General features: G+C 37.8%; 3 protein-coding genes across 9 annotated transcripts; 1 reads left to right on the forward strand and 2 right to left on the reverse strand.

Annotated features, from left to right (window-relative positions):
• Window positions 1-120: 120 nt before the first annotated feature.
• Window positions 121-8,565, forward strand: LOC120732708 (myelin-associated glycoprotein-like). Of its 5 annotated transcripts, XM_040030486.1 has the most exons (10): window positions 121-1,416; window positions 1,655-1,726; window positions 1,873-2,628; window positions 3,045-3,302; window positions 3,385-3,645; window positions 4,215-4,481; window positions 4,581-4,877; window positions 4,976-5,066; window positions 5,448-5,517; window positions 6,000-8,565. In XM_040030486.1, exons 2-10 carry the CDS (start codon window positions 1,681-1,683, stop codon window positions 6,228-6,230), a joined length of 2,277 nt encoding a protein of 758 aa, XP_039886420.1. In that variant the 5' UTR covers window positions 121-1,416; window positions 1,655-1,680; the 3' UTR covers window positions 6,231-8,565. The 5 variants fall into 5 exon arrangements, with proteins under 5 accessions (XP_039886420.1, XP_039886421.1, XP_039886417.1 ...); XM_040030483.1 differs by lacking the exon at window positions 121-1,416 and having other exon boundaries at window positions 1,461-1,726; XM_040030484.1 differs by lacking the exon at window positions 121-1,416 and having other exon boundaries at window positions 1,462-2,238; window positions 2,332-2,628.
• On the reverse strand, window positions 6,550-15,247 carry si:dkey-24p1.1 (uncharacterized protein LOC556718 homolog). 3 transcript variants are annotated; one of them, XM_040030480.1, is made up of 17 exons: window positions 15,037-15,246; window positions 14,375-14,449; window positions 13,859-14,269; window positions 13,012-13,281; window positions 12,193-12,441; window positions 11,654-11,923; window positions 11,243-11,524; window positions 10,566-10,835; window positions 9,856-10,128; window positions 9,209-9,469; window positions 8,655-8,733; window positions 8,497-8,560; window positions 8,278-8,414; window positions 8,010-8,067; window positions 7,649-7,743; window positions 7,508-7,565; window positions 6,550-7,248 (listed from the first exon to the last, which is right to left on the reverse strand). In XM_040030480.1, the coding sequence occupies exons 2-17, from the start codon at window positions 14,421-14,423 to the stop codon at window positions 7,024-7,026; spliced, it is 3,051 nt and encodes a 1,016-aa protein (XP_039886414.1). In that variant the 5' UTR covers window positions 14,424-14,449; window positions 15,037-15,246; the 3' UTR covers window positions 6,550-7,023. The 3 variants fall into 3 exon arrangements, with proteins under 3 accessions (XP_039886414.1, XP_039886413.1, XP_039886415.1); XM_040030479.1 differs by having other exon boundaries at window positions 14,375-15,246; XM_040030481.1 differs by lacking the exon at window positions 13,012-13,281 and having other exon boundaries at window positions 14,375-15,247.
• A 169-nt stretch (window positions 15,248-15,416) lies between these two features.
• On the reverse strand, window positions 15,417-17,440 carry LOC120733178 (interferon-inducible GTPase 5-like). Its single transcript, XM_040031256.1, has 2 exons — window positions 17,307-17,440; window positions 15,417-16,751 (listed from the first exon to the last, which is right to left on the reverse strand). Exon 2 carries the CDS (start codon window positions 16,747-16,749, stop codon window positions 15,610-15,612), a length of 1,140 nt encoding a protein of 379 aa, XP_039887190.1. The 5' UTR covers window positions 16,750-16,751; window positions 17,307-17,440; the 3' UTR covers window positions 15,417-15,609.
• Between the last annotated feature and the right edge of the window lie 1,924 nt (window positions 17,441-19,364).

Raw genomic sequence — 19,364 nt, forward strand, 5'->3', positions numbered from 1 at the left:
GTAAATGACATTTTTAAAATTATTTATTATTCAGAAATTTTTATGGGTTTGATTTTCATATAAATGAAGACATACACTGTTATGCACTATTAAAATTTTATTCATAAAAAAAAAAGTTTTATCTGCATTTATTCATAATACATTTTTTTTATTGTAAGATGGTTGCAATAATAAATAATTCTGACGAATGAATGTGGAAGTTACAGATATGATCCAGTTTGTCATCTTCTTGTCATCATCTTCTTTCGGCTGCTCCCTTTAATGGCTGCCACAGCAGATCATCTGGCTCCATGTCACCCTGTCCCTGGCATCCGCCCGTGTTACTCCAACCCTCTGCATGTCCTCCTTCACTACATCAACAACATCCTTTGTCTGTTATCAACTGTTGCTTCTCTGCAAGGTTGAAATGTCTACGCTATCTCTAACTTTGTCCCCAAACTGCTCAACCGGAGTTGTCACTCTGATTTTTAGTTGTGTCCATTCTGGTCACTCCCAGTGAAAATCTTGGCATTTTCAATTCTGCCACCTCCAGCGAAGCCTGCTGTCTTTTCATCAGTGTCACCATCTCCAAACCACACAGCAGGTCTCGCTATCATCTTGTAAACCTTCCCTTTGCCTTGTCACCTGACACTGAACTCAACCAACTCCACCCCACCTTACCTTCACCCTCTCTTCTTCACCTCTCCTGTGCATTGTCAGTTACTTTGGATGGTTGACCCCAGATACTTAAAACTCACCGTCATTACCTCGTACGTAACATGTTCAGCTTTCCACGTGTCTCCCTTGCCCACACACGTCTTGCTTCTGCTGACTTTTGTAGTTACTGCAGTTCTGTATATCACCCTTGCTCCTGAAAAACATAACATTGAAAATCAGTTTAGTGTCGAGCTATTTCCAAGTACATCACTGTGTACACTCACCAGGCACTTTATTAGGTACACGTTGCTGGTACAAGGTACCAGAACTGTCTTTATTCTGTCTTTATTGTGCCACAGAATATTAACATCAGCTCATAATTCACCTTTCTTTCCCATTTCAAGCTCTCAGTGGGATCAAATGCATTATACAAATAATGCATTATTATGCACAATTCTGCACTTGGTTAAAACAGCTGAAATACAGAGAGAGTATCAAAACCTTGTTGTTCTGCTACACGCCACTCCCCGGACACATCTGACAAGAGCTGTGTGCGACATCCAGACACACTACCAGTCTGACATGACTCACTTGTTGGATTACTACTACTGATGCTTTAATGCTTGTAAACCCTTCATTTGAACTTTATTAATATTATTGTTATGATTGTATACTTTAAAATGATCTCAGGATTTGTGACCTCAAATTAGTTTTTTTTAAAACTTTTTTTTTCTTTCCAGAAAAGACACTGTATGCTGAACACTTCTGTTGGCTTTTAAGGTAAGACTGTTACCTTAATAAATGTACTAAATATTATATGAAATACTGTTGAGGATAAAGAATAAGATCATGGATGATTTTTATATTGCTTCCTCTTTTTAGTTAATTATTACCTTCAAAAAGGGGAATAATTACATAAACAATGAAGCAAACAAAGTCTCACAGGCTTAAAACAATATTTCAGTTATTTTCAGCAAAACATCAACATTTCGTAGAATGGAAAGTGTCCTGTTTCCAGTACCTCACTCGGATCATCAGACGAATATGACGGTTGCAATAAAGGTTTTCTTTATATGCAGTCTACTTCAAGGTATGTTATTTTAATTTCAGTCATGTTGCTAGGGACTTATCTGTCTTTCCACATATGTAGATGCAAATGCAGAACCTTTACGTTGGCAGTAATTAGAATGTTTGCTTTACCATACCTAATGTCATGTTTCTGCTGCTTCAACTCAGGTAGCTTATGCCAAAACTGGGCAGTCTTCTTGCCTCAGACTGTAGAAGCACTGAGTGGATCCTGCGTGTTGATCCGCTGCAGATTCACCTTGCCCCCAGAATGGGAGGAATTCCTGGATGATTCATGTAAAGCTATCTGGAAGAAAGGCTGGAGTAGAACTCCGGTGTTTGATTCCAGCCTCACCGGTGCAAGTGGAAGCTTAAATATCCAGCAAGGAAACCTGACTGGAATCCTGCGTGACAAAGACTGCACCACCATCTTCAACAACATGCCACCACGCCATTATGACAACTATTACTTCAGACTGCAGTGTGACAATGATTTGAAGTTTAACTTTCCTTCAAGTGTCCTCATATCCACTCAAAGTTTGTCCCCTCCTCTTGCTATTCTACACATAAAGCCACATCTTGACTACATTTTAGGTCATTATGTCATTTTTGTATTGTTCTACTTTTCAGATTCACTGCCTAAACCTACCATAACTCCATTGAACCTGGAGGTAGAAGAAGGAACTGCAGTGACATTGACCTGCTCCGCTGTTTCTCACTGTCCCATTCTTCCTCCACTTCTGACATGGTCGCCCGCTTTAGGTGACACAGAGGAGGAAGTGGAAGCTAATCCTGCGACCTCTATGATGAACTTCACTGCTTCTCACCTTCACAATGAACAAAAAGTTTCTTGCACTGCCGTCTATAACCGACAAGCTGGGAAAAGTGACCTTCTGTATGAAAAAATTCTGACGCTAAGTGTTCTTTGTGAGTATATTTTATCACCTTTTCTTTTATTGTTTGCATTCATGCCATAACATGATTTTATTTATGGTCTGATATTATCTGATTTGGTCTTCTCCAGGATAATAAAAAACCTATAAAAGAACATCTAATCAGATGGTTTAGGGTTTTTTTTTTGTATAGTTTCAAAAGTCACTCTGTTTCAATGAGCTTCAGTTTTGCCATTCAATCAAGTTGCAATCAAGCGCTACAGCTGGGATAGACCCTTGGTTACATTGTAAACATTTGGCAGGTCTCCAGAAACACAAATCCAGTTTTGCTGATGTGAAAAGACAAATGTTTATCATTCCAGTTGTAGGCTTGACACTGGTTATGAGTGGCCCAAAAAATCTGTCTGTGCAGATAGATTGTGTATTAACAATTTCATATTTCTCTTACAGATCCTCCAAATAACACATCCGTTAGTTACTCTGGTCCTGTAAAAGAAGGCAGCTCAGTGACCGTGACCTGCAACACTAATGCAAATCCAGCCGTGGACAGCTACACCTGGTACAAAGTGAATGGAGATCAGGTGTCAGTGGTGGGATCAAAGAAGAGGTTTTCAGCCACAGTGTCAGAAGTTGACAGTCAGTTTTTGTGTGGAGTCAGTAACAGTTATGGAAGCCAGAATTCTTCTATCACTCAGATTGACGTACAGTGTAAGTGAGCCTGAAACAAAAAGACAGATTATAAATGTTGGATCACAGCATAGACTGAACCCATGCTTGTTTATTTTTCCAGTTTCCCCGAGGGAAACAACAGTAATCGTCGATCCCACTGGTCCAGTTCTGGAGGGCAGCTCTGTTTCTCTGATCTGTAAGAGCCGCTCTAACCCACCAGTGACCAACTACACCTGGTACAGAGATAATGAGATGGATAAGGAGCTCGGACCAGTCTTGGTCATAGACGGTGCCGACACCAGCCACAGCGGTGATTACCACTGTACAGCCAAAAATGATCTGGGAGAGGAAACGTCAGCAGCAATTCAGCTGGACATTCAGTGTGAGTTAATTTAACACAGTAAAGACATTGATTTACACCGAAAACAAACAACAGAACTGTATTTCTCCAGTGTGCTCACGTCCTGAACATGGCTCTACTGTATATCCAGCTGTGCTCAACCCAACATGATCTGGGGCCAAGACTTGTTAACAGGGCAACACTAGTGTCTGAGCTATGGACAGTAACACATTGTCATATTGCGTGACAACCTCAAAACCTTCTGAGTCCATCATGACTGAGCTCCACTGTGTCCACATGTGTGCCAGTGTCTGAATGTATGTGTAGCTGTTTTGTTTAATTTGTGTCCTCATCAAGCTGTAAGAGTACAGAAAAGTATGATTAAAGCCCCCCCAAAGCAAAACACATTTAATTCTATCAAAAAGGAATAATATGAATCACAATGAAAAAGAAAAAAGTATTATGCATATCAATTAATAACTTTCTGCCCTAAAACTTGCACCAGAACATCCTAATTTATATATTTTCTGAAAGGCTGAATATGCATTCCCAAACAAGTAAAAAAAAGTCTTTGAATGCAATACTAACAAGGAACATTATTTTCCTTTCAGATCCTCCTAAAAATACTTCAGTGTCTGTTGACCCTTCTGGTCCTGTGCTGGATGGCAGCTCTGTGACTCTGACTTGCACAAGCATCGCCAATCCAGCAGCGGTGAACTTCACCTGGTTCCAGGTGGCAGGAAGGAAAAAGGAAGCGGTGGGCTTTGAGCAACACTTCACCTTCAATGTGACCAAACTCTCAGATGATCAATATCATTGTGAAGCTCTGAATGTCCATGGAGCTGAATGCTCAGAGCCTGTCAGCATTGATGTCACATGTAAGACTCTTATTTTTGTTTTCATTCCTTTGAAGCCTTTATGTTTCCCCAAGAAAAGCGCCCATAAACCTAGTTAACCCATTACCTTCTTTGTCTCAGTTGCTCCAGAGATCCTATTTTCTTCCCGCTGTGTGAAGATTTTGTCCCAGATCCGATGTACCTGTAACACTCAGGGGAACCCGCTTCCCTCCCTGGTTTGGCAGCTGGCTGGCGAGCTTGTCAATCACTCTGCTGATATCCCAATTCGGGAAGTAAATCTGGGAAGCACGAGCGTGAGGAGCGTCATCACTCTGTACTACCTGGGCCAAGACATGCCCTCTCTGGTCTGTCTGAGCAGCAACTCCCTGGGGTCTGATAGTATAGCTTTCAATATATCCTCCAGTGAAACTCAGCTAGGTAAAGAAATCTCTAGGAAGCTTCATTTTATATCTGGCTTTTCTGTTGTGTCATTTGCATCTTTTAGTGATTGATATGACTGTTTTGTTTTTTTTAAGTCCTCCATACTCTTTCTTTGCTGATTGGTTCTGGAGTGGGAGCACTGGGGATGTTGCTGGTTTTCATACCGCTACTGATATGCCTTTACAGGTGAGGAACACAGAACACTGGTACCAGATATTTTCAAAGTAGGTTACGATTATCATGTATAATCAAAAATGCATATAACAGACATATTTCAAGGTTCCTTTTGTAAGCTGACTAATTATAGAGCAACCACAGCTGCCACAAATCATTACTAACAAGGCAGCCTTCTGATGAAACTTTATCTGCCCACCTTGAAGCTGAAAACACACACGTGTAATACATGAATTGTGACAAAATCAAAACATTATCAGGGGGATAACGACTTTTAGAGTATTTAACTTTGTGGCAAGGAATTTTCAAGGAGAAAGTATTTTTCCTAAAGCATATTTCAATGTAAAATCTTTAATGTGAATTAAACCTTTCACCTTTCTGTGATGGTTGCAGGAAAAGGAAGGGCAATGTTTCACTTGACAAGGGACTTGTGGATATTTCAGACTGTTTAGTCACCAATGAGGTGAGTTTATGTTGATGCATATATATGAGTTAGATGAAGAAAAAAAATCCCACCTGTGGTAGAATGAGTTTGCCTCCAGCTCTTCCTGTGTACTTGCCAATGTGTTAGTGTGATTTAAACACCAAAACATATTGTCTGTGAAGGTTCTCAGTCATCCAGGTCATCGTAGTCTAAAGACCAAGTCTAAAGAGCTTGGAAAGAGGAAGAAGCTTCTCGGCTGAGAGAAGAAACGTCTTCAAGAAACTTCCAGACGTCTTTCTTTCCAAGCTCTTTAGATTCCAAAACATATTCTGACTCTCTGAGCTAATGGTGTGTCCTGTTTGAATGATAAAATGAACGTTTTCTTGCATAGTAAATGTGAATATAGTATGCCAAAACATATGCTCTTAAAAAAACACAGTTAAAGTGAACCTCATTATTGAAATAGAAAAAAACACATCTTTTCTGTGTTACTGAAACACACTGTTGTGGTTTCTCTGTAGACTAACTCTTCAAAGGCAGATGTGATTTATGTCAATAAAGCCATTCTTGAGGCAGAAGCAGCAGAATACAAGGATGACTCTCTCCATTATGCTGATGTGGACTTTGCTCAACTTCAGGCCAGGTCAGAGGGCAAGCTCGGGGAAGGTGAGATCAAAGGCCTGGTCTCTAAGACTGGTGTGGATTCTGAGATCCATCGAGAAGCACCAAGCAATGGAGGAGATGCAAAGTAGGAAGAAACACTTGCAGATGCTCATTTGGGAAGAGAGAAAGATGCTAAGGGACTTACATGAAGGGTTGATGAGAAAGTGGTCACTTAGCTTTAGAGGAATTGACAGCAGAAGCCCAGGAGTTTGGACATTCCCTCCGGCCCTGGTTTTGATCCTCGTCTGTAAATTCTTCTCCTGTCTTACTAGTAAAAATAGCATGACAGAAAAAAAAGACATATCTGTATGCTGAGGTTGAATCTTTAACTATATGCATATGACTAACCTTTGTCTAATTCTAAAAAAACCTTTGTGGAGTGTGTAAGAAGCAGGTACAACCTAAAACTTGTTAGGCACTTGTTTTTATTGACAACTTTGTAATGCATAATTATTATGTGATTAAAAGAGTAACTGGCCCTGCAGTCAAGTTTGCCATCAAACAACAGCTTGTGTCAAAGCAGGTTATGAAATGGAACTATGCATACAGTAAAGTACTTTAATTTCAAGACAGATATATATACATTAAAAAACTCAGCAGGAGGATGGGAGCACAATTTTACAACAGCAGTCATTTCATTTTATCACTTATCCATATACACTTCCCCAACAGTCTTACATCTATGATAAAAAGATAGGTTTGTGTACTTGTGGGGACTTATTACTATACATAAAGGGAAGCTAAAATTATATCCCAGGAAGGAAAAAAGAAACAATGAGGTAATACAAGCCTTGTTCAGTATAGTTAGCCTGGCAAATATATTTCAGAACGTCCATGGCACAAACTGGCAGAGATGTCTGAATAGGATCAAAGCATTTTTAGTCAAATTTTGACCTGAGAGTACTGAGTTTCATCTTCGCTGCTGCTGCTGCTGCTGCTGGAGTCTCGCTGGTGGCCAGACTTTGGCTTAATGTTCACATGAGCATAGTTGACCTCCACCTCATCTTCACTGGTATCTGTCTCTGAGTCAAAGTTATATGTATATGGAGGTTTGGGTGGAAGTTCTTCGCCGATGTTCTCATAGTCCTCCTGCACTTCTTGTTCTGTCTAGATGACAAAAAGTGACAAAACGGTGTCATAATTTCTGACAGTGTCTGGATTTGATGTACAAAAATAACCCTTGTTGAAGATCATTTTCATTCTTTACTTTGCCTTAACTTAATTTTCCTTGCTACAATGATTTTTATTTGTATTTGTATATCATATACAATGAGTATATGATATACAAATACAATACAAATACAATGAAATAAGCTAATAAACTGAATGAGATACAGGGGGAAAAAGGCATTTTGAGCTTTCTTACCACTTTTGACTTCTTAGGCTTTGACACCACAGAGTACTCAGCATCCTCCTCTGAATCCCTGGGGAAAACATATAGTCATAAAAGAAGTCACGTAATAACATATCATTTAGGCTCCTTTTATATACAGAACTGAATTCTCACTTTTTTCTATTCACAAAGAACACAGAAGCGTAGTTGAGAGAATCATTTCCCATGTTTCCACCATGTCCTTTGATTGGGTTTTGTGCAGAGGCAGCCTGAGCAAATGCAGAGAGAACTTGTCAATGAATGTAGAGTAGCAACTGAATCAGTTCATTCATGCCTTACATGAAGGATAATTAATAACTATACTGACAGATATATATTAACAGTAAGGGACAGCATAAGCACAAGGCTGGATTAGTGGAGATAAAACTTTACAAACTACTCTTGACTTTTATTATTTTCTACAGAGCCCCTAAAGTACTGAAACATTTTAAATGGATTTGTCTTTGTTGAGCTTGCACTGATATGATTGGATCACCTGTTTGCTTTTGGGCAGATTCACAGCAGAGTAAACAGTGTTCACGTTGGATGCAGTCCTGTGGAAAAATAATGATGTTAAAAATAAAAAAATGCACATTCAGAATCAGAACCATTCAAAAGCTGAGCAGACTCTGGGTGTGCCATTCATAACTAAATGATGTTTTAAATGGGTGCTTTGACGAAAGAGTGAGCAGCAGCACCCAGCTCCCCTGCCAACAATGAGTCCCTTGTTCTGAGCTGGACAGTGCGAGCTGCTGCAGACTTACGTGCTGTCTGGATGACGCTGGGGTCGTTGGGCATTTGGTTGACATGGATGATTTAGCAAGAGGTCATCTCTGCTCCTGAACGGCTCTGCCAAACCACTCTGATTCCCACTGCTCCTGCTGACTCCATTCCAGGAACCCTGATTCAGTTTACAGATGGAAATGCATCATTTTTGTTTCATTTCGCTAACAATTCAAAAGATTTAACATATGAGTTAATACCAGAAAACTACTCCAGGACCACACATTTGTAGTTCTTTGTTGAATTAAATTGTTCCTTCTGCGTCTGTAAACAAAGGGGCAGAAGAGCAGTCATACAGGCCAATCAAACGAACACGTTTCTCTAATGGAAACTATTTGTTATTTACTTTGTATATTACCTGTACAAAAAGATGAGTATGCATACAATTAGAAAAATAAGACAAAGCGAGAAGACCTTCACAATCTTCATAACTGTGTCTGTGGTTAGAAGAGACAGAACATCAGTATATAGAGAGATTTGTGAACAGGTAGCACAGAAAAACAAAAAGCACCCAAAGAGCACAAACCTCCACCAAGACAGTTCAATGGGCAGTGTTACTTTTAAGGGCATACACATTGTGTGTATGATTTTTTTTCTTTGTTCTGTTTAAATGTACTTTTCAAATAAGGGTAACGTGACAAATGTTTACTTTGAGTACACAGACATTATGCAGGAGTAGGTGATGGATAATAGGCACTGAGTTGTAAATACCTGGACATGAATAAGTTGAGCTTATTAAATAATGTAATATTGTTAAAACAAATGTTGATGGCTTGTTAACATGACCCCACTCTACACCGCTACAAAGTTTTATATATGTATTAAAAAAAGGAAAAATATAATTTAAATGTATTATTATATAAAAACAATGCACAGTAGAGATAAAGGTCAATGCCTTTGGAATTCACTCACCGTCAAATAGCTTGATTGGCTCAGATGATCTTTCACCAATTTCGTTTTTTGCGACGCAGTAGTACTCCCCAGGCTGGTCTGATCTCACAAAAATATCCGTACCGTTTGCTACATTTTTGTTCTCTTTTTTGTTTATCCTCTGGTACCATGAATATTGCGTGACTTCAGGATAGCACTGACTGATGCACCTCAGTTTCACTCCTGTCAGTTCATCATGCTGCTCTTCCTTTTCTTTTTCAATCTTTGTGAATTTTGGACCATCTAAACAGAGGAACAGAGAAGAAAAGGAAACGCAAAATAATGACTTCAAAAAAAAGACAGAATAGCGAAATATGGAAAGTTTTAAAATGACAATGTACAGTTGCTCTATTCAAAGCTGTTTCATGTAGAGTTAGAAATGTTTCTTTCTCATATCCCTTAGTTGCTGGTCCAAAGTGCACATGCGGCACAGCCTGAATGACCTTTCTAAAGCATTTTACTTATCCCAGAATGAAAAACTAAAACCAGTAAAATCAACCACTTGTTAGAGTCCATGTCATATTTGAAGTTTAGATGAAACGAGTAAATAATTACAAAGCAAAGTATTAGACGTGTGGATACTCTGTTGTTGGTGAGAAACAATGACTGAAATATTCAAGTGTACTCACGCTTAACTTTAACTTCAACTTGCACTGATTTCCCCGTTCCAATTTCATTTGTGGCCGTACAGCGGTACTTCCCGCTGTCAGGGACACTGGCAGAATCCACAATGAACAGTGTCCCAGTGCTTATAGTGGTTTCCATCGTCCCATCGATCATCTTCATCCAGGTGAAGGAGCTTACTGATGGGTACGAGTTGGCACTGCAATCCAGTGTTAATGACTCATTCTCTTTTACAATAAGATCAGGATGACCTGTTATTTTCACCTCTCTGGGGCTATCTGTATTTAACGTAAATTATAAACAAAGAAATGAGATGATGTTTTTATTTGTTTGTTTTTAATCACAAGATCTTTCTGTAAAATCATAACCTTAATATTTAAATTATTTACAACTCAAATTCTATTATAGCTGAAATTCAGCAGTAAAATAATCTAATCTGTTAATCAAGAAAAACAACAGTAGTTAATATATTGCAACAATGCCTCATGTTTCTTGAACCTCGTTTCCTGAGCTGATGATGTGTCTTTTGTAAAAAAACAAAAAATAGGAGCTTGAAAGTATGGAACAGCTAAACTTTACTGCCTGAGAAATTGTACTAAAACCACATTTTAGTTTAAGATATTGTCTAGTTATTAGAAGATTGAATATTATCAGAATATAATTGTGTTGGATGTAACATATATATGACAAAGACATGCATCACTCAATTGCTTACATTTCACCACCAGTTGCTGTTTTGAGCTCCACTGGTTTCCTTCGCTGTTTGAGGCCTTGCAGGTGTAAAAGCCTGCGTCTGTTGAATTTGCCTTAAATTTGTAGGAGTTGTCTAAAGCTAAACTCCATTCTGGAGTCTGAGAATTTGGTTTAGAATATCTTGCCAGAGTGAAAATTGGCGGTGGGAAACTTTCAGCAGTGCAGTTGACTTCGACAGGGTCGCCTTCAGTGACCAACTCAGTCATGTACAGATTGGTATGATTGGGAGGAACTGTGGAGAGGAAGCACCTGTGAGCATCATTTTTAACATGCTGAATGATATTACAAGATCAGTCCTTAAACAGAATGTCAGCTCTATGCTGAACCAGCATTCACTAAATGACGCAGCATGTTTTTATTTTCTTTGTATAAAAGTTGCAGTTTAAGTCAAATTTGAGCTTTTACTTGGGTTAAAATATCTAATTTGACACAGACTAGTTTGCTTGACAGTTAACATACTAATTAATTATCATTAGGCAAGTGCAGCTTCATCTAACGCTATGCTACAACAGTAATAATCACATTAATCTGAAAAAGCATGTATGCATTTTTTTTTCTCTGTGATGGTACTGATTGATAAAGGGAATCAGTTCTAAAACAAAGTGCAGAGAAACTTTAATATGTCAGCAGAGTACTTACACAATACTTCTATGCACACTGGCTTACTAGTGTCCCCTGTGTCAATGCTGTTGCTCGCGTTGCATATGTAACATCCTTCATTTGCTCTTTTTACTTTTTCTAAGTGAAGAGTTTCTATGAAAACCATGAGCATCTTCTTCTGGGGGATGTCAGTCTGCTTATAATGGAACCAGGAATAGCTTGAAGGGGCTGGATTTGCATCAGTTAAACAAGTGAATGTGGCGGCTGTATAAATTTTCACACTTGTTTGATGGATAGAAATGTTAGTTTTCCTTGGTTTGTCTGGAAAACAGTAAATAACTTTCAGAATACTTTTGATACTGAAACAGTCAATACAGCATCAACACTAATTTATTTTTATTTTCTCTGTTATGTTCATAGACATATGGAACACAGAGGTTTAAAACTTACATTGAACCGTAAGTTGAAGAGTTTTTGATCCAGAGCCCACAGTGTTCTTGGCACTACATGTGTATTCACCTCTGTCTTCTGGCTGTATGTTTTCAACAACAATTCTCTGTTTTGAATCAATATGTGTTTTGTCTTTCTGCCAAGTAAAAGAGTCTGGTGGTGGGTTGCTTCTCTTAACAGAACATGTAAAAGTGACTTTATCTCCTTGTATAATCGTTTTTGGACTTCTTTCAGACTCCTGTGAAATCTCTATGTCAACATCAGGGGCATCTATAACAGAAGATGTCAGTATTTGGTAAAGTTGATTCATTGTAATAATCAGCGCTGAAAATACTGGGCTGATGAATCAGAACTAAAAAAATGCTAAAATACAGGATTCTCATAAAAAATAAAGGCTTATGCCAAATACAACGACAATATCTTAAACTGCACCAACATAAGTTTAAACCACTGAGATACAAACCCATTAAAAGGCATTCAGACATTTGCTAAAAATTTGTAAGAATAGATCAATATAATTAATGTGAAACAATACTCACAAATAACCTCGACAGTCACCACTAATTCTTTACTCCCATATTTGTTTACAGCTTTACAGATATATGATCCATTCTGTGATGCATTAATTGATGAGATCATCCAATTGGCCTTTGAGTCAAGATCTCGACCATCTTTAGTCCATGTAAAAGTGGGCTCAGGTTGTCCTTTAGCAGAGCAAGTGAAACTGACAGACTCTCCTTCCTTTACAACTTTAGAGCTTATATTTGCAGACATGTCTTTGGGAGCATCTGTTCAAAAGGCAAATCAATACAGATTAGCAAATAGTGTGCATACAGGTACACCGTGTGTTGATTGTTTACACAAATGAAATAGACAGAATAGAACAAGTATTGGATTTCAGATACATCCATATATTTACAAATGCAGCAAGGTGAAAATAGCTAATCACATTTATTACAACGCAGGTGTCACACTGTACCAATTCAGGTTTTCTGAAATGAGTTAGAAAAAACAGAAACACACTACTTTTCTATTTTTCATCTTGCAGCAGAACAAGATCATTTTCTGGTGGCAGATCTGTTTAAATCAATTTTTTTTTTATCACTTTCTTCTAATCTGACTCTGACACAGTAGTAACAGATGTTTCACAGATTCATTTTTATCAGAGAAATAATGGCAGCTAACAAATGTTCAAATTTTTATTATTTAATAATCTAATTTTTGTAATAAAGTAATGTAATAATTTTACTCCCTTAGTCCTCAGACTCTTTAACATCATTCATATCTTTTACAAAAGTAGTAATTAGGTCCACACTTCAGTAGAAATTACATTAATAAACTTTCAGTTATGAACTTACATCCTACAGTGAGGCTGATATTCCGAATCAAACATGGATCTGTATTGTTCTCTGTTTGGCATGAAAACATCCTCCCATCATCCTCCCAAGTGACTTTAAAACTCAGTGTGGTCTTTTTAGGGTTCTCTAGTTTGCTTTGGGAAAGTGATGCCGAAGGACCTTCAATTTTTAGGCCTGAAGTACAGGAGCTTAATGTGGAGCATGTAAGTGTTACATTGCCATTTTCAGTCACGTTTTTTGGTTCCTCAAAAGTGAGCAGACATGGATTTTCTGCAAATGTAAAGGTAGAGACAACAGGAATGTGATAAAATCTAAAAGTATAGCATACAAGCCCTACAAATGTGTTTGTTTTAGGAACAAATAATATAAGGCTGCTCCCTGAAGATTTAAAAAACTGTTGCAGGATCATACATTGATGTTACTAGCTTAGTTAAAACTCATGAGGATTGTAATATCAGGTGTTAGCTAAATATGGCTAGTATGCATATAGCTGTATTGTTTATCTGTACTATGTTCCATTAAATGAAACCTAAGGGATCGCTTTACTTATATTTCCAAGGGGAATGCAAATAAGGTGCCGAAAATGGAGTTCTCATACAAGAAATAGTTCATTATTATCATCTTAATGAAATAAAATATGTGAAATGACTTTTTTCTGACCAAATTTTATGTATGAATTCTATGTTGCAATTTCTTCAGTTTAAAAAAGGCATTGTTTTTTTTTGTCAAATTATTTTAACCAATCAGATTTTTTCTGTAACCACAGCAGCTCAGTTCAGTGTTTTGTACTCTAAAATATAAAACATGAAAACAGTATATCTTTCAGCACTCTGATCTTTGCTCTTACCTGTGACTGTGAGGTTCATAAATGGTTGTGTAGTCCAAATATCACTTGAAGATTTTCCTACATATCTAAAAGAATAGTTTCCAGTGTCAGTTTTATTCAGGTCGCGAATTAATATACTACACAGTGAGGAAGGAGGATTTTTCCAACTTTTAGTTGGAGAGCCGACATATTTCACCCTTTTTGCAAAGTGTGCATTGACAGGATGTTTTGACTCAGAAGAACTGAAAATAGTAGTGGCACTAAAACTGCCATTTATCCAAACTGCATCCTTCATCCAAAACCAGGACGCCGGACCATCACTGACAGATTTTATGATTTGACATTTGATTTCAATGCAGGACCCCTCTGTAGCTGTCAAGTTAGAGTCTTGTAATTTGAAGGGATTTTTAGGATGAATTTCACAAGAAAACCCTATAGCGATGACAAAAACCAGTGAGAAAGTCCGTTAATAAATGTGACCCTAATCAGATGTTAAAAGGAAACAATGCACTTATTATGGAGTAATGAAACACCTACTTTGTATTAGAAACAGCAAAATCAACCACCAATGGGTGTGACCTGTCATTATCACATAGAACTAAAGCTTGATTTCTGCAACAAAAAACAGAATATTTTTTATGGAACTGAGTCATACTGTAAGCTTTACAACTTATAACAAGGTAGCTTTTTGTTTTCAGTGCAAATACGTGACTGTCAGGATTTTCCTTCTTCCTGTTTGCTACAGCTTTCAGAAAGCTGTTGCTTCTTGAAACCTTATAGTTAATTAAATGGTTACACTTGGGTCATTTTTTCACACACCTACAGCAGTGCAATTTAAATTTTGTTCTTTGGAGAAAAAAAATGTTTTTAACGCATCAATATAGTGCTGTTGGTTTATTGATAGAGTACTTTTGCGTCACTTATGCATTTAACAATTCATTACACACACATAAGAAGAAAGAAGAATGAAAGAATACATTGTTTTGTGGATATAAGGGTAATGTTTCAAAGGAAAACTGGAATCCAGATCAGAAATAATTCAACTCAAAACTTCAGGTTTTCTATAAAAAAAAGAAGAAGACAATAACCATTGCAGCGGTGATGAATCAGTACAGACAGAGATTACATACTTACTGACAACTTGAAATAGGCAGTAAAAGAAACAAGGAAGAGGTTTTCAGACCAAAGCTTATTCTTACCTTAGAGGATCCAGTTAGGGTATGTAGAATGCATGACCCCTCCTAAAGTAGCAAAAAGGAAGTTTTCACAGTTGACTTAAAACCTTGAATATATTTGCATGCCCAGTCAAGCTAGAGGAGAATCTGAAGATGAAGTTTTCAACAAGCTTGTTACAATACACATTCAGTTCCTCCCACTTCATCTATTTAAAGCATGGTTTTTAAAAGTGAAAGCTTCTGTTTTGTGAGTATTTACAGTGGCTTGCAAAAGTATTCGGCCCCCTTGAACTTTTTCACATTTTGTCACATTACAGCCACAAACATGAATCAATTTTATTGAAATTCCACGTGAAAGACCAATACAAAGTGGTGTACATGTGAGAAGTGGAACAAAAATCATACATGATTCCAAACATTTTTTACAAATAAATAACTTCTCACGTGTACACCACTGTATTGACAAGCACAGAGAATCTTAAAGTGCTTGGCATTTATTTGCAGAATTTATGCTCACGTGGTGTTAACAGTGTACTTTTGTATTATAAATGAAAAATATACACTTTTGAACATTACATGAAGAAAAAAAAATTGACTTCATTTCCCCTTTGCATGAGCAGCCGCTAGTATGTTTTGAGCATCAGCTGCCATCTCATCAATAGCACTGTTTAAAGCCTGCAGCATAGCAGCAAAGGAGCGGCTGACCGAACGGGCATTTCTAGGCATCGCCATCTCCAGCAGCTTCGACGAAACAGTGGCCAAGTCCTTCTCTGCTGCCGCCAACCTCCTTTTCACTTCACCCTTGCTAACCTCTACTGACAACACACAGTTTCGTAACTCTTTGAGTTTTGTAGGTTCCATGCCTCGCTGTCGGGCTAATCGCTCCACAGACTCATTATCCAGGCAAAGAGATAACCGTGCTTTGGTCAAGATTCGCACTCCTATACTTGAATCCACCATAGATGCAACAAGGGGAACAGGAATTGCGGATACCCCACCTGACAGTGAGGCAGCTGCCCATACTAGTGCTTTAAATGCTTCCTTTTTTTGAGTGACCAGAGCTGAGGTGAGTGTTGGTAGAGCTAAGACAAGGGCGTGTGCCTTGATCTCTGGAAGATCATTACTCATATCTGCTAACAGAGTAGGGAAGTCAAACCTCTCCAGGGTGGCTGGTGCAACCAGGTAGACTTTAGGCTGTGCCATACCCTTTGATTTCAGCACTTCCAGACTGGCTTTCTTTTTTTCTTCCAGGATCTTTTCTGAATCTTTAACTGAAGCTAAGAGAATGAAATACACAGTTTGTCGCTGCAGGGAAAGGGCCTCCAAGAAAACATCTACACTGTTGGGTTGGACTGTCTGTGTGGATGTCATAAAGACTGCATTGTAGCGGAGGAACTTGTATCTATCCATGTATCCCTCTGGTTCAAATGGAGATATGTCTGGAACAGGTGGCAGGTCCCACAGGCGAAAGTCAGGGTGTTTGGGGTCAGGGTAGCCTGCTAAACCATCTGGAGGAACAGAGGCTGGAGAAGGAGCTGCTCCCTCATCGCCAGCCCCAAGACCACGGAGGGAGTTCATGAAGGAGGCTTTTTCTTCCCCACGGTCCCCCACCACACCCAAATTGATCCTGCTGATAAGGAGGTCTTCCACTGCATCCTTAACATCTGATAACCTATTGCTCTCAATAGATTCCTTAAGGGTTTCAAGGAGGTTTAGGCCTCTGAAGACATCAGCCATCGCTAAGGAAAGACAAAAAGTACAATTATTTAAAAAGGCCTTAAAAATGTTTGGGATAGAAAGTTAATGTAAAAAAAACAAAACAACCCCCCCAGCTCTAAAACACTTTATTATCTTTCTGAAGTATAAAAATAGAGATTATTACAGCTGGCAAATTGATAAAGGGTAGCTTTAAAAACAATAATAACTTTGGGCTAACAGAAAGGAGGAGAAAACGACTTACTAAAGAGCTGTACCCAGTACTTTTTCATGATTTAAAAACATCAGTTTTCTGTTTTCTTCTATCTGCTCTACAGTGTTAATTTAAGGTATAATCAATAAATAAATCTTCTGTTGTTTTCTGATGGTTCAATATACAAACATGCAGGAAATTGTTTTCACTGACAGGAAATGTCCTCTCTAATATTCTCATCTGTTTTCATAGATAGTTTGAAGCCCACAGAGGCAAAAAAAAAAAAAAAAAGATAAAGACTTAACACAATAAAATTGATGAAGACAAATGCTGAAATGTAAAAAAAAACATTGCTGTTAATTCCAGTCAACAATACTACACCTACCTGCACATCTGGAACAGAAATGGTCCTATCGCTGAAATATTTTGCCATCAAACAGCGATTCTCCCACAGCTCTGAAGCACTGACAGCTTCAGGTTGATCTATTTAAGGCTCCATCCAGCTAGTGGAAAGTTCTAATCCTATAAACTCAGCCCTAATCCAAAATCACTTTAAGCACATACATGATTAAACAGAATGTGCAAAGCTAGTGGCTAACATATGTTAGCCTGCTAGAAGGCAAAGGCATTTGCCAGAATATAAATAAGATACAGCTGTAGAACTTACTTTGTAATAGCATTTTATTTAAGGTGTAATATATACTTTTTCAAAATAAGCAAAATGTCACAAACAGTTACTGTTATCTGGCCAAGAATTTCATTATTACATCTTAATATTTTATATATATATATATATGAGATATATCTATAGGAACTATTTCAGAATTCTTTTTTAAAAAAAACGGATAAAACTTTCTACATACTAAAGAGAACAATCAACCTTGTTATTAGTGCTCATACCCATTAGTAGTATGGCGGTACATCATTGCCTGCAGAATTGGCAGCTTGTACATCTAGAAAAGTACCGCCAGTGCTGAAATGTATATACAGGTTTTAGAGCAATAAATGCTCCCATGTATGTAATGTTTTGTTCAGGGAAAGCTGTGCATATTTTAGCAAGACAATGCTAAACTACTAACTAGGACTCTGCCTACAGTCCAGATGTTTCACCAGCTGCAAACATGTTGCACAGTTGGGCATCATAATATGAAAAAAAAAATCTAGCAAAGAAGACCCAGCACTGTTGAGCAGCTATAATCCTATGTCAGGCAAAAAATAGGACGACATTATACCACCAAAAGTTCAGTGATTGCCATAAATTTTAAAATGAGAAGCTTCAATTTACAACCTAACTATATATTTATATAGGGATTGTATCTTTTGCACTGTAACTGGGTTTATGACCTTCACTAAAGTAAATCATCATTATACAAAACACAGTTTGAACCTACACTTAATAAACTAATAATAAAGATTATGAATATTCCCCAATAGCTGTCTATAATTCAGATTATAAGATCTGACTGGAAATTACACTTGAGGTTAAGCCCTAAACCAGCAGATTTATTTAGGGTATATAGAACAACACCTGAATGATATGGAGATGTCCTCATGGTAGTGCTACAGTTCAGCATCTGTTTCTGTACCTCTGCTTCTTTCTTTATTAGTGCTGACACAGTGAAAGAGCAACCTGACAGTTTTGTTTTTCTTTCATTTATTAAATTCCTTTTTGGCATTACTAATAAAGAGGAACAACCATTAAAACTGTTAGAGCTATGCAGTACTGCATGTTCAAAAGTCTTGAAAATGATACAGAGTTTCCCCCTTCTTATTTTTAGAGGAACCCTGTATGCAAAATAACTAGCACCTGCTAAGCGTCAGATGTTATTTTAGGTTCCATCTGTGAGTAACTCCTCATCTATTTGACAGCAGGGGACAATTGTTTTACTTCTATACCAGATTTTCTCAACCATAACTTACTGTCACAGCTGGGTGACACCTTGACATTAGAACCAAGTTGCTAGGAAACCTGTGGGCAAGATGTAGTTAATGTGTTACAGTTTGTTTTTTTGTTTTTTACATGTCTGTTTCTGTGTGGATCAAAAAAACAAAATGTATGGTTATAGTCCTGAACTTTGGGCAGACAGACAGAGCAATAGCTTTCGTCTTTGCAATACCACATGTAAGCTGCGAGCCTGTGTCTGTGTGTCTGTGGTATTGATCTTATCTATTAAAAGCAAAGTTCTCAAAATAGCCCACCACACGAATAGTGCATGAACATGAACTTTGATGTTCACTTTAATTAAACATACATTTCTTAGTCAAGCTTAAAGTCTTTTTAACCCTTTCATGCATGCATATGACAACCTCAATCAGGTTTTTTTAAAATTATTTTTATTCATCTTTAGGCATGCAAACAAGATTTTTGAACTTCATTTTTTTAAACATTTAGTTTTCTGCATGTCCACTTAGGTGGACAACATATGTTTTGACTGGGTGGCAG

Source organism: Simochromis diagramma, unplaced genomic scaffold, assembly GCF_900408965.1.
Source record: "Simochromis diagramma unplaced genomic scaffold, fSimDia1.1 OVJJ01000361.1, whole genome shotgun sequence".
NCBI classification, from domain to species: domain Eukaryota; kingdom Metazoa; phylum Chordata; class Actinopteri; order Cichliformes; family Cichlidae; genus Simochromis; species Simochromis diagramma.